At 32.1% G+C, this 18,103-nt stretch overlaps 1 protein-coding gene and 1 long non-coding RNA gene across 2 annotated transcripts in view; one reads left to right on the forward strand and one right to left on the reverse strand.

Annotated features, from left to right (window-relative positions):
* LOC139528698 (uncharacterized) overlaps nt 1-18,103 on the forward strand; it is a 493,302-nt gene that overhangs the window by 77,751 nt on the left and 397,448 nt on the right. The window lies entirely within an intron of this gene.
* LOC139528679 (receptor-type tyrosine-protein phosphatase mu-like) overlaps nt 1-18,103 on the reverse strand; it is a 154,172-nt gene that overhangs the window by 43,532 nt on the left and 92,537 nt on the right. Inside the window, exons 14-23 of the mRNA XM_071324801.1 lie at nt 17,072-17,151; nt 15,154-15,443; nt 13,588-13,675; nt 10,755-10,822; nt 9,646-9,682; nt 9,081-9,178; nt 5,712-5,843; nt 5,000-5,145; nt 3,155-3,290; nt 2,222-2,371 (exon numbers count right to left, since the gene is read on the reverse strand). Of these exons, the coding sequence (XP_071180902.1) occupies nt 2,222-2,371; nt 3,155-3,290; nt 5,000-5,145; nt 5,712-5,843; nt 9,081-9,178; nt 9,646-9,682; nt 10,755-10,822; nt 13,588-13,675; nt 15,154-15,443; nt 17,072-17,151 (1,225 nt within the window). The remainder of the gene's footprint in view (nt 1-2,221; nt 2,372-3,154; nt 3,291-4,999; nt 5,146-5,711; nt 5,844-9,080; nt 9,179-9,645; nt 9,683-10,754; nt 10,823-13,587; nt 13,676-15,153; nt 15,444-17,071; nt 17,152-18,103) is intronic.

Consider the following 18,103-nt stretch of genomic DNA (forward strand, 5'->3'; position numbering starts at 1 on the left):
CCCGTGTTGTGTCCAAATTATTAAAATCTGAACACGACTGAACACGATCTGAAAACATCTTAACCTAATTTTGTATCCATGGTCTGTTTTGGTCTGACACGGTCGTAACGGATCTAAACAGCTCGCTCGCTAGGAGATTAAGTCTTGTTTATCTTAACATGCCTTAACGGACTGATTTACCTGATGAGACTATCGATCGGAACGGCGACTTAACGGTCTTAAAAGTCGTAATGTTTTTCTCTTGCGGTAAATCCAGTCGATTAAGATATGATCAGACCAAAATGACCGTTTCAGACTGAAATCGTGCTACTAGTGACTTATCGTAGTAACTTTATCTTTTGGCTTTGAACTTAATTTACCATTTACCGATTACCAATCAATATTAGTAAACTTTCTCGGTATATTTTCCAGCTCTCCCTTTTCCATAATTCATGAAAGTTTAAGGATATTAGAGTATTTATTTGTTAGACTAGAATAGTTTTAAGTTATTCTACATTTGTATGTATTGTTGATAGATTCTTGATATTTGATACATCTTAAAGTAAGCTGATTTTCATTTAACGAGTCTGTTATTTTTACAAACATCTAGAGTTACCATACAAAAACCACCATACCGAGTCATTATCTTACCAGAGGAACCAACCTTACCAGTGTGTATTCGCTATCCAGAATACCAGAATACCACATTGTACCACGATACTAGAGTACCACTCTACCAAGGAAGACCCTTTTAATAACTTTTATTACTTATATACTCGTACACTCTTACAAAACACATTATTATAACAACGCACTAAGGGATCAACATTTATAGTTAAACACTGATTTACTAAACTTTTCTTAGTCATTAGTTAATATGATTAAATAGTAAGTTGAATTAAGAATTTATCAGTGTCTTTTAATTTTACTTTCACGCTAAATAGCTGGTACTATTTCACTAAAAAATCAAAATTTAGAGACGACTATGTTGAAAGCATCTATTACATAGAACTAGAAATAAAAAATACAACATAAACAGTTAAGTCTGCATCTTCACTTGCCCCTCGACATTGACAATCTGGGTGGTTAATAACAGAACTATACGACGAAAGATATGTTTTAATTTCCCAATTGTGAACTTTCAATTTCATGTAGCTTCATTACAGCAAAAATTACAGCGGGACATGGATACTGCGTATATATCACCCAGTTTATATGATATTCCAGGACTTCTTTTTATGACCCCACAACGAAGTTGTCGGTGCCATATAGTTTTATCCTTGTCCGAAATTCCGAAATTCCGTAATTCCGATATTACGTAATTCCGTTATTCCGATATTCCGAAATTCAGTAATTCCGTCATTCTGTCATTCCACAACAAACCATTATACAGAGTTTTTTTCTAAACGGGCTGATTTTAACCATGTGATTTAACCATGATGAGTTACAGATCAAGTTTAAGTTTCGTTCCGCTCCACTAATTTTTGCCGCAATTACAGACTTTGGACTGTGAGAAATTGTTAAAAATCACAGTTATACAGACTTTGTTTCTAAACGCCTGCAGATATTGGGCTGATTTTTTATATGTGAGTTAACCATGATGAGTTAAAGATCAAGTATAAGTTTTGTTCCGTTTCGCTAATTTTTGCTGAAATTAGAGGCTTTGGACTTTGATAAATTATTGAAAATCATAGTTATACGGTTTTTTTTCTATACCCCTCCAGATTTTGAGCTAATTTTTGATATGTGAGACTACCATCATGTTTGTGTCCACATGTGTTACTGAAATTGCAGATTTTTCAACTTTTTGGGACGGGGCCATTCGTGTCGCTTTGACACATCTAGTTTCTATCATGATTTCCATAATAGAGGGTTGCTAACCTTATAGAAGCTATCAAACGAAGAGTTTCAAGTGTTGAGGGTGAAATCATCCCGTCGTAAATTGTATGAACGTTGACCGTTATTGAATATTCGTTCACATATAGCGGATATGTTCCAAATGCATAATGACAATCCGGTTTCCTTTTCTCAGAATTTGACTTACCGAACCAGACGTGTTTCCGAGATTCTATAGGACGAGCAACATGATGGCTGCCACATTCCCTTCGGGGGCTATTGGGATCACTCCCACTCTGTGCTATATAACCAAAGTCTTGGTGCATATAATCTTGCATAAAATATACTTTTAGTGTAGATGTTAGCATGATTGAAAGAACACATCGGCATAACATATATCAGATACCTGAAACTCTTCACTGTACATTGTTTGGTTTTTGGGTAATGTCTTGCTTTCTTGTTGTTGTATATATTCACAGAAATCACTGGTTTGAATTGACGTATCAGGAACAGTTAACAGTTCCAGCAGTGTTTCAAACACGATCTCATATTGCTCCTGCAATTTACCATGACCATTTTTAGGAATGAAAATATTAGCAATACTTTATTGAAGTCTAGCTTACAATAGCCTACATGGTAGAGTTATCATTATACACAAATAGCTTTAGCTGTTCAGATAGAGGAAACAAAAACAATTTAACTGAAGGGTCTTTTGGTGTCTTCTTACAGGTTTTACCCAAACGAAAGGTGTCTGTTTCAAGCCAAGTGCATGTAATTCAGCATTGTCACATGTCTGTCATATTTGGTTTCGTAAATTGTCTTGTTATAGATCAGTGTAATTTCCCAATTTATTTGGTTCATATATGGAACATTGATTTTGGCTATGTGTCATATTTTTTTGTTTTTTTTTTAAGGGCGTATAAGTGCCTATAACTGCTAGTTTATATGAACTGTGGGCGAATAGTGTTCTACGATCGGCAGTCATACCTCATCTCCTTATTTGTATAGTTACTGTAACACATCTTACGTTGTTTATTTCTGGACAATTATCACGTTTTACATTTGTTATATGCGCTATCATTGGTTGAATATGATTTCCACAACATAACTTCACTTAATAAAAAATATTTGATGGTTTAATAATGTCATTTTACATCAAAAGAGGGAATTCTGAGATCAAACACAAAAAAAAGAAAGTCGAATTTACTATTTGAGGCATGATATAACAGTCCTTCTGCATCAACCCATTTATAGGGTCACAGGAAATGCTTCGTTTGCACTACGAAATTACCCTTTGTCAAGTTTTAGTTTCAAATTTGAGTTTGTAAATTATACATACATGTGTTTGAATCATGTTCATTCGGTCTTTCCTCATCATCTGAACATACTCCATAATATCAAGGTAACCGGTTTTCCTGCTATGTTCATACAGTGCATCCAAAGCTATGAATGCACCTGTTCTTCCAACGCCAGCACTATATAATAGACATGCTTTATTAAATTGAGTGTCAGACATATACCATCTGGGCGGAAAGATAATACCGTTGCTTGGGCTATGGTTGCACAAATAGTAACATAACGAAAATTTTCAAACTATGTTCATTGTTAGGTACATGCATGGTTGTCATAATCAGGTCATTCCAAAGATAAATGTCACTTGTGATGCCATTGTGAATGAAGGCAACATTATATACCAATGTGAATATTAAGTTAATAGATAATGAGGACAAATCAAGTTAGCACACAAAAAGCAAGATCGTTGCATTCACTCCAAACGCATAAGAAAGATGGCATGTAAGGTTCAAAAGCTTTTAAAATGGATGCACAACCGACAATACAATAGTATAATCAGTCAACACATCACTATTACCGATGAATAATTTAAATCAGATCTCTTTACTGGAATTAAGATCTAACAAAAAGATTTGAAGCACCTACATGTACACATTGTTTCGGTCAATGGACGAACGTAAAACTTATTTTTCTAATAAATCTGCTGAAGAAGTTGATATGAAAAGGGCACAGTTCATAGCATGTGGAGAATGAACATTTGAACAGTGTAGAATTAAACTAGTTATTTTTTTCAACAATTCTCGCTCTAAGTCGTTTATCCGTGGCAATGTCGAATTAAACATCAACAAATTCATCCGATCTCCTTCATGTGGTAGATTCGTTTATATATATAGATTATGAGGGTATATGAGATAAAACGCTCGTTGATATTTAGTTCTTATCTTAATTACTAGGCCTGAAAAAAGTCTTGCTTTGAAATGGTTCGCTCTTAATGGGGTTAACAAGAACACTATCTTTATTTACAATTGTTTTGCCTTTTCATTTAAAAGAAAAACAAGCAAACACAGAGCTTATTACATGTGTATTGATCATCACCTGCGATACATTATATATGCATGACTAAGTGGATATTAAAACAGAAAATCAGATTTTACATGCATATGTAACAGTGAATTTGTATAATCAGGGAATATGTAAATACTCAGGGCTTATGTAAAATCACTAAAAGTATTAGTAATTATATATAATCACTGAATATGAACAGTGATTTTACAGAATCCCTGAAAATTTTATTAATTATTATACAAATTCTTTTATATATTTTCTGGGTTGTCAATAATTTAAGAATCCTTTGTTTGATCAAGAAATTAATATAGGCAAATTACCATTTTTTTCATTTCATATTCCTTACCCCATGACATAATTTTGCTTTTAAACACAGGGGGTGATCATAAAAATATAACCAACACAGTGTTCGAGATATAGTTGGAGACTTGAAAATTACTAATATTGACATTAACTTTATAGCGATAACTTTACATGTATATGAAAAATTTGATTCGATGTCTGAAAGAAAGGTGTTTTTTTTAATTGGATATTGTGGTAAAACCAGATGTGAAGCATATTATTCTATTATTTTGTGTTTAACATTTTGATATATTGTGCCTTACATTTAAAAAAAATATTGTGCTTAACATTTAACAATTTATGTTTATACTTATGTTTTGATATGATTTTATAGAATAGATTTTTCTTCATTTCAGTTATTATGTATAATCCTTGACGGTTTTTTTTCTAGTGAGTATACATAATCCCTGAAAATGTTGGTGATAATGTATTATCCCTAAACTAGCCAGTGATTCCACATAAAAAATCACTGTAACATATATACCTGCAGTGAACCACCAGTGGACCCAATTGTTCACAATTTTCGCTTTTCACTTTCCTGTAAAATTTAGCCAGTTTGATGCTATCTGGTACACCATGATCTGGCCATTCAGTGAAATGAAAATGGCGAACTGTCCGTTCTTTTCGGTTCTATAAATGCAAAAATTACATTACTTACGATAATATTAAATTATATCTTATGCTAAGTATTTTTGCATATTACTCCTTTCTAACTTTGATCCGATCGTGTATGCTTATTAGCAGTAAACACTATATAATTAAGTCTTGAATTTTGATTGGTATCGCAGCTACATTGATAAAATTATGGCGAATGACATTCAGGATGATGAAAGTGTAAGTTAAGACTTGATGACTAGGAAAAAAATAAGGGGTATAAATGTTCTTTTGAACTTTTATATGAATATTCCTACATGGTTTTCAAATACCTTGTAGATTATGTTAAATATATGTTTAGAATTACTTTAATATATGTTTAGAATTACTTTAATATATGTTTAGAATTACTTTAATATATGTTTAGAATTACTTTAATATATGTTTAGAATTACTTTAATATATGTTTAGAATTCTTACGTTTTTAGTTTGCTTTTTAATATTATAGCATGGCTTTGAGGTTATAATAGTTGTATGTAAGAGCTTTTTCGTCGACTTTAACGATATTCAGAGGAAAGCAGGAATTATGAATTTAAATTTACCGTTTTATTGTGTACACTAATCAACCTGTACACATAAACAGAATTATACTTCTCCTCTGTCATTGTAAGTCTATAATTGTCTACTACTGTTACTTTATTGACAGTTTTAGGCCAATATTGTTCACATTTTTTCTGAAATACAAAAGTTAAAAAGTTCATATGCCATGACAATGTTGTAATGTTTATACAATACGAACTATGTCATGCTTTCATATACTATGTACATGCATATATACATGTACCTGCGATTTGAGACATATGTTTAAAAAAAATATAAAACCCTCTTAACCATTGTCTTTCTTTTAAGACAATTGTAAAACAATTGTAAAACAATGTTCATCTAAATATTGACGATCCTGCCATGTACGATCAATCATCATTCATTAAATATTTATTTGCTATGTTACATCTTAACACAGCAATTTAATTTTTTTCTTATTTGATCAAATAAACATAATGGCAATTGGAAATGTGTCAAAGAGAATACAATCTGACCAAAATTCAGAAGGCCACCAATTGGTCTTACACACTGCGATAAATTCTGCATCCAGAGTCGTGCTTCCGCTGGCCCCTAAAAAACATGTATTAGTTCAGTAACTAGAGGCTCTCAAGAGCCTGTTTCGCTCATATACTGTGGTTTTAGAAATCAAGTAAAATAAGGTTTAAAAAATAATACATAGTATTATATACCATAATAATGATTGAGGCCATGCTTTGTTAAATTTGGCCAAGTAGTTAAATTAAAAGCAGCTCATCCCATTAGTAACTGGATTTACAATAGTTACTGCAGACCCCTTATCATTATTTAAATTAGTTTTCAAGTTCTGACCATTTGAATTTGTTTTTTTTCTACAATTTTCTCTAAGACTTCTATAGATAATCCATATGTTCTATTGTTAGCCATGGCGGCCATGTTGGTTGGTTGACATAGTCATCGGATAAATTTTTGAATCAAGAAACTCTCTTGAACATTGTGGCTATATTTAATTTATGAATAATATTTAAGATAATAACCAAAAACTGCATAATTTTCTTAAAATGACCAATTCAGGTGCAGCAACCAAACAACAGATTGTTCATCGTCAAGAAATCTCAGGGATGATAGATCTTAGCCTGATGAACATTTGTACCCAATGTCATATATGCTCTAGATGCTTTGGTTTCAGACATATTAGCCCACCCCTGCATTTTACCCCTATGTTATATTTGTAGCTATGTCGCCCATGTTGTTTGGGGTCTGTAATTCAATTCAGGGGTCATCGGACACATTTTTCAAACTAGATACTCTAATGATAATAGTGGCCAAGTTTGGTGTAGTTTGGTTTGGTAGTTTCAAAGAAGATTGGAAGATTTTGTAAAAGAAAACACAAATTTAGGAAAAATTGTTAACATTTGACTATAAAGGACAATAACTCCTTTAGGGGTTAATTGACAATTATTGTCGTTTGACCTATTTGCAGATCTTACTTTGGTGAACATTATTTCTGTTTACAGTTTATCGCTCTCAATAATAATTTTCAAGATAATAACAAAAAACTGCAAACATTCCATAAAGTTACCAATTCAGGGGTAACCCAACAACGGGATGTCTGATTCGTCTAAAAATATCAGGGATGATAGAGCTTGATGAACATTGTAACCTCATGTCAGATTTGCTCTAAATGATTTGGTTTCACAGATATGAGCCAAAAACTGTATTTTTTTTAACAAAACGCATTTGACCAAAAGGTGCAACAACTGATGTTCTTAATCCCTGATGTCTCTCATTGGTGATTGCAAAATAAACCAAATCTTACGAATGGGATAATAATATTCATGCTATGTCATACAGAAAATGATTAACTTTGTAGAAAAAATGGGCGTTAACATTTATACACCATATCCGGATTGCGACAATTAATGTCTTCTCAGTAACGTTAGGGATCGAAACGATGTTTAAAAGGCCATATAATTAACCTCAATTTAGAATTAACTCTTGAATTTTAAAGAGTCGAAATAGGATTACGGATTATATAAACCACAACGATCAAATACAAAAGAATCTGAATTAATTTATTTGACAATCGTCAATGCCAGGCAGCAGGGTTTAAGAGCATCAGTTGTTCAACCTGTTAGTCAAATGCGTGTTGTTAAAATATACTTGTTTACTCTGTTGTTACTTGTAGCGGGACGGCTACAGTGCAGGCGATTTGGTGTCACGATATCTCAGAAGCATGAATTCGAATCTCGGGGAGGGAAAAACAAAAAAACTGCGAAAGCAAATTTACAGATCTAACATTGTTGGGTTGATGTTTAGACGAGTTGTATATACTATTGTACACAGCCATGTATTACCATCACTGCTGGTGATCCAATGGATAAATCTGTTGTAGAGTTGTCACTGGCTCAGACGTACTTATAAATATAATTATTTTCTGTGACTGTATCTTACATTAATTTGTAGGATCCTTTACTATAGATAATTTAGCTGATCTGTAACAATGACATCGTCATTCCGTATATATCATGTACTGTAGTACGACGCTAGATTAAAACTGACGTGGAAAGGAAACACACGGCCACCGAAAGCTTCATTTTTATGAATTCCAGGTGGTCGTGTTGTCTAGCGGGACGGCTACAGTGCAGGCGATTTTACAGATCTAACATTGTTGGGTTGATGTTTAGACGAGTTGCATATATATATACAACTCGTCTAAACATCGGCCCAACAATGATAGATCTGTAAATTTGCTTTCACAATGTAATTGTTATTCCCTCGCTGGAATTCCAACTCATGCTATTGAGATATCGGGACACCAAATCGCCTGCACTGTATTTTTTACGCCTATATATATATAATCCACATACCTCAGTGTAAAAAAAATCAAATAGAATGTTATTATGAAGTTTAAACACAGTAGTCTCGTAAATTAGAAAGACAGTAACTGAGGAAAGAGCATGAACTCCAAACGACAAGGATCGACTAAATCGACGTAGGAAGGAAACCTACTTTGCATGCATATACTATGTTTAATTCAACATCATGATACGTTCAATACATAACGAATATAAAAAAGAAGATGTAGTATGATTGCCAATAAGACAACTCTCTGCGACAGACCAAAATGACACAGCAGTTAAAAATTGTATGTCACCGTACGGCATTCAACAATGATCAAAGCCCGTACTGCAAAGTCAGCTATAAAAGTACCGAAATGACAAATGTAAAACAAATAAACGAGAACAGTTACTTAATTTATGCACAAAAAAATATCAAAAAACATATATGTCACACATCAATAAAAAAAGACTGTTAACCTTATTCACTTTACATAAAGGGACTTTATATAGAACGCAACTAAAAATATGAATCAAAATAGAATTACGTACCCTTCTCTCCTCTTCTAGTTTGGTTACCATCACTATTTTGCAAACATTGTCCTGCCAGACCATTTGCCAGAAATCTCTAATGGTGTTCTTTTTAGGACCTACATACACAGTAAAAGGGTTAAAAACAACTTGTTTTTCTTTACAAAACTTAACTTGAATAATACCCTCATTACTCATATCCGACGAAAAGATAATAGCCACATTGGAAGACTCGTTTAAAGCCATATGAAATATAATTTGCTACTAAACGAAACAAATATTATCTTAATCGGTATGGGCTTTACTCATTGTTGAAGGCAATACGGTGATTTCTATTTGTTAATGTCTGTGTAATTGATGTCTCTTGTGGACATTTGTCTCACAAGCAATCATGCCACATCTTCTTATATTTACCAAATATTTGGTTGCACTTTATATTTAGTTTGTATAAAACTGGCCGTATTAGCAATGATTAAGTTCGTAAATATTAGAATGCTGTAATTAGACTTTAAATATTTGAAGAAAAGACTAAACGTAAATAGAAATTGATGTTTTAACCTTTAGTACTGTTATTATATGAACAGACCTTGTGATGCTATATATGCCTTTTCTTTTTTATAGCTCTGAAATGAAATAGGTTGGATATTGTTGTTAGAATCATAATTACAATGACAATTATGTTTTCGTCTACATTAACTACACTTTTTATTAACGTTGAAATAAGAAATTTCACTTACAAATGTGGTGTTAAATTTAGTCAAAAGTATTTTAATTGATGTTCTAATGTTTAATAAGTTCAAAAGAAACAATCATAAATACAAAGACAAGGAAAGGAAAATGATGAAATCGGTTGGTTCGATGCCATAAAGCGTCGCCTGCTTTTCTTGTACTACCATACATGTTTTTCAATTGATAATAAATGTAGTTTTGTTATGGTGTTATGCCAATGAAATAATGCACCAGCAAAGTATCACGCGCCATAACGGTTTACCTCGATGTATTTATACTTGATGAGTTTGAAAGCACTTATTTGAAAGTCTATCACTATGTTTTAAGAAGTAGGTCTAGTAAGACCCCTTTTTGGCCCCAAAATATAGCAGTTTTACAAAATTGTAAAAATGTACACCTTTAGTTATTTATTGGACAGTAGAATGCTTCTGCTACATAAATATGGGCTGTTTTTGACAATACAATGCACATATATCGGGTACTAGCACCATTAAGTCATGCTAAATTATTGAAATCTTCAGAATTCTAGCATTTTAGTTAAATTTTAGACGGTTTTCGTGTAAAACGAAAGTGGCCGCATTCGTGTTCATCCTTAATATTAAATTGCAAGTTGTATTTTATGATAATACATAACATAAATAAAGGTTTAGAATGAACACGGATGCGGCCACTTTCAATTTTGACAAAAACCATCTGAAAAGTGACATTTTTCGGCAAATTTGGTAAATATTTTCTATTTGAGCTAGAATCGGGTCGTTTTTAATGACTAAATCAGTTAAAATCTTTCACATAAACAAATTGATTTAAATGAAATAGACACTGAAGTGTTTAAAAAGTGGTCAAAATCTTTCGACAGATGAACCTGACATTTGAGGCCAAAATCGGTCCTTACCGGACCAACTCCTTTATATTTTACTTGACAATGAAAACATTTTAAAAGAGTAATACATAGGAATTGTATCTTACACCAATGTAACTTGCGTTTATGTAATCATGTTTGATATCACCATTCAGTACAACCCGTGAATGATCATCTACAAAAAAATATTAATGGTTTTGAGAATATATCCTTAAGTATATGACTACACTTTGAGCACACTCTGGAAGTTACGTTTAATATACATGAAATTAGTAAACAATTTTATTATAAATTGTGTATTTTAAATAGTGAAATGGTATATTACGAACAGTTAGGGATAGCTTGTTCATCCTTTGATTCGTATTCGTATCTTCAGAAACATTTGAAAAAAAGATAAAATAAAAAGTTAGTGGAGAAAAAATAGAACTAGCAAGCATTCCTGTTTTACAAACTGTAAAGTGTATACTCAGAACAGGTAAATTGCATATTTAAAACAAACCAATACAGCCTGAGGTCTAATCTTCCTCGGAAAAAACAGATTTTAGAAAAGTTTGTAAATACGGTCATGTTACCACCAAGTAGATGATTTCACCAGCAGTGGTATTTATCCAGTGCTGGTAAATGAAAGAAACATTTTAATAACGTGGGTAAAAAATATTCTCTAGATTTACCTCAATCTATAAAATTATTATGTAAGAAATGTTTATTAAATAGCATGTCAGTACCAAATAAAAGCCAACTCACTTAGTACCCATACACAGTCGGCACCCAGTAATACCGACCAAATAAACATTTACACCATAGCCACAGAAAACGGTGTTGGTTTAATTGGTTTGACGTATTTAAATACGTGTTATCCAGAACATTATAGCAAATCATTAGTTTTGAAAAAAAAATAATGTTTAAAGGTTTGCAGTGTTGGCATAAAAGAGTTTGTTCAAGAAAACCTATTATTGTTGATGCATTAAAACAGTTGATATTTATTCCTCATCATGTTTGAAAGTCAACTTAAGACAAAACTATCGAAGGCATCATTTGGTTTAGCCTTTTAACTCACCGAACCCGAAGGTCCCAATGTGTCGTCGTCTTGGTTAACTACTTCAAAACGCTTCTGCTCTGAAAGAATTGGGCTAAATACCTTCAAAATTTAAATGAATTATGGTATTTATTTTATAAATTGTATCCGAAGTTTTGATCCATCAACAAACATGGTCGTCATGGCTGAAAATAGAACATAAGGGTCAAACCCATTTGGTGGCTTATATATCAAAAATAAAACATTAAGAGCAAACATGGCATGGGGGTAAAAGTGTCAACTCAAGATTCATAAGGCCTGAACATTTCAGACAATTTAACGAACCATTGATGGATTGCTGCCACTAAATTAGTACTATTAAGGAAATTGTTCAGTTTTTGGTCCTATCTTAAATATTGTTATAGATACAGATAAACTGTAAACAGCAAAAATTGTCAGCAAAGTAAGATCTACAAAAACGTTTATTGACCAAAATTGTCAATTGACCAATTAAGCAGTTATTGTCCTTTCTCAAAATGTGTTGATCATGTTTTCTAACTTCAAAAAATCATCTTATTTGAAAGTGCCGAACCAATTCCAACCAAATTTTAGCTGAATGATCCTTATGGTATCTATAATAAAGTTTGTGTTTTATTTGTTCTGTTCCGTTAAAAAAACATGTCCACCATGACTAGTAATAGCACATAGGAGTAAAATGCAGTTTCTGGCTTTTATCTGAAACGCTAAAGTATTTAGAGCAAATCTGAGTTGAGCTACTAATGTGCATTAGGTGATGTTCTATCAGCCATGACATTTTCAGATGAATCCACCAACGAATTGTTGGTTTGCTGCCACTAAAAACAAGGGTTGTAAGGTCGTCATATCCGGGAGCGTTTAGTACAGGGATTATGTCATAGTTTGGTTATGTTAGATGTGGTTGTGTTTAGAGTTTTCTATTGACAAACAATGACACAATATAAACATTTGGATTTTTTGCGTAAGGAACCTCTGAATATAAATTCAAACTGGTAAGTTTCTTCGTTAATGGCTAATTTATTAGCACATTAAAGTTTATATCATATAGTTATAATTTGACACAGAATAATGAACCGATAATCAGGTACACATTTCGGATATTTAATTTGTGTTGACGAACAATTGCTGGCATACTAAGTCATCGTCTAGATTGTCAGATCCAACTACTAATGTATTTTGTCCGTTTTATCAGAATAAATTGACTCGTTCTTATGTTTTAGGCTTTCTATGGTCTTCTACAAATTTTCTTAGTTGGAATCTGACGAGTTTAATACACATTCATACCGAATAGTGGTCGCAACTACTGCAGACATTGAAGGCAACATGGACGAAGAAATGCAATCCATGGGGAATGGAATTGAATTATGTCTTTTTTACATCGTATATTTCACTTAGTCATTTGGTAAATTAAAGACAAGTAATTGTTTTCAGGCATTCTTGCGGTTTGCATTATTAAATCCTCTTTGATAACATGAAAACGACAAGTTTGACATTCGCACATAACGGTCGAGAAACCTTATCATCTTATGTATTATGTATAGTCGACCAGTCAGGTGGATTTACGTTTTGTATGATACAATTTTGACATTCTTAAAACCAAGCAGTTATTATTGATTTAAAAGATGTATTTCTTAAACAACTACCTGACAAGCTATGCATTTTAGCATACAAAGAGTAAACAATAGTCAAATATTGTACTTTCCCTTTTTCGTATCCTTGTCAACAGAAACAGTCTGAAAGACATTGTCAATCAGCTCATCTCAAGCAGCTGCACCAAATATAAAAAAATATTTGACGTTTTGAATTTGTAACGGTCCTTTCTTTCACTTTATTATTGATCGATTCAAATTTTAGATAAAGAAAATATAAAACAAAAAGACAATACATACATGGCCATGTTGTAAGGAAACGGTTTTTAACTTTATTTTCTTCTTTTGAACCTTCGACGTGAGCATGAAGAAGTCCTTTAGGTAAGAGCTAAAAAAGGAACATGTACTATATCTATATTGAATACTATTAGTATATACTAAATAGATTTTAATCAATTACAAGCATATTGACCGTACAGTTCTGAATGCATCGCAGTGGATGAGTCTAAAACTAGATGGACATACTTAAATCTGACATATCATAATTTCTTTGATAGAAAATCAATGATCACAGAGAAGCCACTACACTACGGGTAACTTGTGTTGAAGTCATTTTGAGATATTTTTTTTGTAAATTTTACGAACGTTATTATGAGTTGGTTAACTGTTATAGAATATCCGTTGCACAGATGGTAGCAGATATGTTCTTATTGTCTTTACTACAATTCTGTCCGCTTTTTTTCGAATGTGACATACAAAATAAAGCTTATTACCGGGTGCCTCTTGTGCTGGATCTGAGAACCTGAGATTTCCTCAGTTTTTGATTGATTTCGAGTTGCTCAGTCTTTAAATTTACTATGTTGAGTGTCGTATACACTTGTATTGTTTGTTTGTTGGTCTTTTCTTTTATAGCCATGACGTTGTCTGTTTATTTTTGACACATGAGCAGGAATATCGTTTTGGTATCATTCGCCTCTCTTTTAAAATAATGTAATGACTTCATTTTTCTTAAAGCTGTTTTTGGTTTACTAGTGGAGATATAATCTAAACATTTTAACCAGGGCATATTCCGTTTATATCCATCCCTTGCATAATATTGTTGTCTAGTGATTGTTGTTGGTTCCTGGTCGTCATTAATTCGTTTTAATACTACTTTTCTTAAATGTAGTTCTCAGATTTTGCACTTTTATTGTTTAGCATGTTGAGTCTGTCATATATTATTGGTTATATTAATTGTTAAAATACGTTGTGTGTCCTGTTTTTGTTGATATTCTTGTTTCCTGGTTTAGTCTCACTGTCAACCATAATACATATCTATAACTTCTTTACTTTCAGTATAGAACAACTTATACGTCAGGTTCCTTATAACGCGTTACTAATTCATCTTTTCAACTTTGTATTTGTTTGGCTTTTTAACTATTTTGATCTGAGCGTCACTGATGAGTCTTATGTAGACGAAACGCGCGTCTGGCGTATAAAATTATAATCCTGGTACTTTTGATAACTATTGACTCATTAGTGTATCTGAAAATTATTAACTCTGCATATCCATTTTTTTAACAGAATTTGATAATTGGTTGATTTTTGGTGTTTTAACGCCACGTTTAAGCATTGCATTTAGGCTATTTCGTGGCGGTAAGAATTTATTGATGGAGGAAGCCATAGTGCTCGGAAAAAACAACCGACCTTCGATAGAAAAACTGACAGTCCAAGTAAATTAAGATTGGAGTCGAGTGGACCCGCATTTTTATGATGAAATCGTTTTATATATATTAACCGCTTGCTTCAAATGTGAATGGGACGAAGTGTTTCTAAATAAAGTATGTTGTATTGTTAAACTGAACAAGAAACAGTGGTTCAAAGTACCTCGTATTCATTCTTGAAACCATCTTCCTTTTTTTTTGTCTTGATTAACTTCTTCAGATTTGCTATTGGTATTTTACATTGGATGATTGTTTGTTCAGACGGGATATTATTGTATACATATTCTTCCTCTTCCTCTTCATCGTCATGCTCTTCTGGATATTCGTCAATTTCTTCAATACTACGGGTTTCACTTTCTTTTTTATAACTCAATGGAGGTTTTGATAGCGTTGAAGATTGTGCACTGTTAACATTAAGATGTGTGTCATCCGTCTCGAGTGTAATCATATGATCTAGACAAATTAGATTAAATTGCATTAGATAAGTTTAGATTACATAAGATTAGATAGGTTTAGATTACATAAGATTAGATAAGTTTAGATTACATAAGATTAGATAAGTTTAGATTACATAAGATTAGATAAGTTTAGATTACATAAGATTAGATAAGTTTAGATTACATAAGATTAGATAAGTTTAGATAAGTTTAGATTACATAAGATTAGATAAGTTTAGATAAGTTTAGATTACATAAGATTAGATAAGTTTAGATCAGTTTAGATTACATAAGATTAGATAACATTACTGACAGAATAGTTCTTGAAAAACTAGTAAGTATCGTGATATGTGGACTGCCCACAGGACAGTGGTATTGACTAAGATAGTGATAATGATTGAGCCGAAGGCAGTCCAAGTATTACGATAATGACCAGTTTTTCAAGAACTAACATGTTTATTTCATTGAAGAACCATGTTTTTTGAAAATTCTCATAAATTCACAATGAAAAAAAGTTGTACGATTTCTATGGCAAAGAATAAAGATCAGTCGTAGTAATACTGCCATTCATTTTAGTGCATTTTTCATTACATGAATACTAAATCAAGTTCTCTAAAATTTACTAATTTACGGAAACATGTGGTAAACAATTCAACAACTTACATATAATAATTAAGGCAGGGAAATTAATTAAAGGGGCATCTCTCTAAACAGAGAAACCACGCCCCATCGGCAATTAACAGAGAACCACAACGGTCATTAAATAACGGAAAACACGCCCCAACAGTCATTAACAGACGGCAAACACGCTCAACGGTCATTATCATGTAAAAGACCGTTAACGACCGGTTTTCTGGTCCGTTTTGTTCTGTTAATGACCGATGGAATTTATTACTGAAGAATAATGAATGTCATGTGGCCCCTTTTAATCCAATAAGAGAACTTATTCTTAACCGATATGAAATAAATTATATTAGATAACATTGGATATCATTACATTATATTACATTAAATTACATTATATTACATTATATTACATTATATTACATTATATATTACATTATATTACATTATATTACATTATTAGATTATATTAGATAAGATGAAATTCAAATTAGATCAATTCAAATTAGATTAGGCTCGATTAGACTGGATAATATTAGATAACATTAGGTTACATTATATCATATTAGATTGGATTAGATTGCATTATATTCGATTATATAGATTAAATTAGCTTAGATTAGATTGGATTAAATTTGTGTGATTTGATTAGATTATATAGGAAGGTGTGTAGGTGGGTGACTATATAGGTATGGAAGGAGGTATGTATGGATGACAGACAGACAGACAGACAGACAGACAGACAGACAGACAGATAAATTACAGCTCAATCAATAATGAGGACAATAATTCCCTCATTCCCCTCCCTCAAAAACGAATTAAAAACATAATAAAAATGAGTCGCTATGTTTTATTTCCGTTACCAGTTTTATTAATTAAGTTCATATAAATGAGAGAAACAAAAATCAGCACGGAGTCATTATGAAAACGAATATACCAAATGAAAAGCTATTACTTTTTTTATTAAAATAATGTTATGTATAATTGACCATATTCATCTACATATTATTATTTACTTACTACAATAAGAGTTTTCGTCGCGTCGACTTATGTTGGCCTTTTTTCTAATAAACTGTTCACGTTTTGGTTTAGATCTCCGCCTGCAAATGACCATTATGATAGAACAGTTTGCCTTTAAGTCTTGTATAACTGTATATGATTATAAAATCATGTTAACTATTCGATAGATAGACATCGCATTATGACATGCTAATTTGCTATTTGAATGAAGTTTGCTATTGGAGGATATGACTACCAGAGGTAACATTCATTACGGTAACCGTATTCAATGCATAACTGTAATATACATACATATACACATAACTGTGAATACTACCTTAAAGTACTGCAACTGACATCGAAAAAGACGCTTAGTTAACGAGTTTAATGGTCCGGAATAACACACGGCTGCAAATTGTTTTAAATGATAGAATAATATCTATATTTTAATTTCCGTCGGGTCGTAAAAAGTTTCTATGGTCACATTTATGTATTTTATCCCTTTAATGGGGTACCCCTCAATTTACGGTTTTGGGTAGTTACCTTAAAATCCAAAAATATTTTTTGAATAAGTTTCCGGCTATTTTCGTAAATATTTTCTATGCACATATCATCAAGGATCATCGGAATGATGAAGACATAAATATAATACCATCTCCGAGTAAAAATTTCAAACTTAAAGTTGGCTGTTATTTAGATAGAAATTTAACGCGTTTTTCTTTGAAAACGAGAAAACATATGATTCAAAAACAGAATTTGACCTTTGAGAGGACAAAACATATTATTCCGATACTGTATGCAAATTTTGTTGGGCACATTCCAAACCTTTTTGTCAAAAAATCAAAAATAAAAACATCATGTGTACCTTTTTTAATTACGGAAATTTCCTATCCGTCAATCAGCTTCACCATTTATTTTTTCCTTCACAATCAATTTGATAGTTCCGATGTGATTATGTACATTTTGTAGAAGAAGTTAATTTATTTTTGAGTGATTTGAAAATATATAGTAGTTCTTTTGTGTATTTCTGTAAATAAGTTATATTTTGTTAAT

This window comes from Mytilus edulis, chromosome 1, assembly GCF_963676685.1.
Source record: "Mytilus edulis chromosome 1, xbMytEdul2.2, whole genome shotgun sequence".
In the NCBI taxonomy this organism is placed as follows: Eukaryota; Metazoa; Mollusca; class Bivalvia; order Mytilida; family Mytilidae; genus Mytilus; species Mytilus edulis.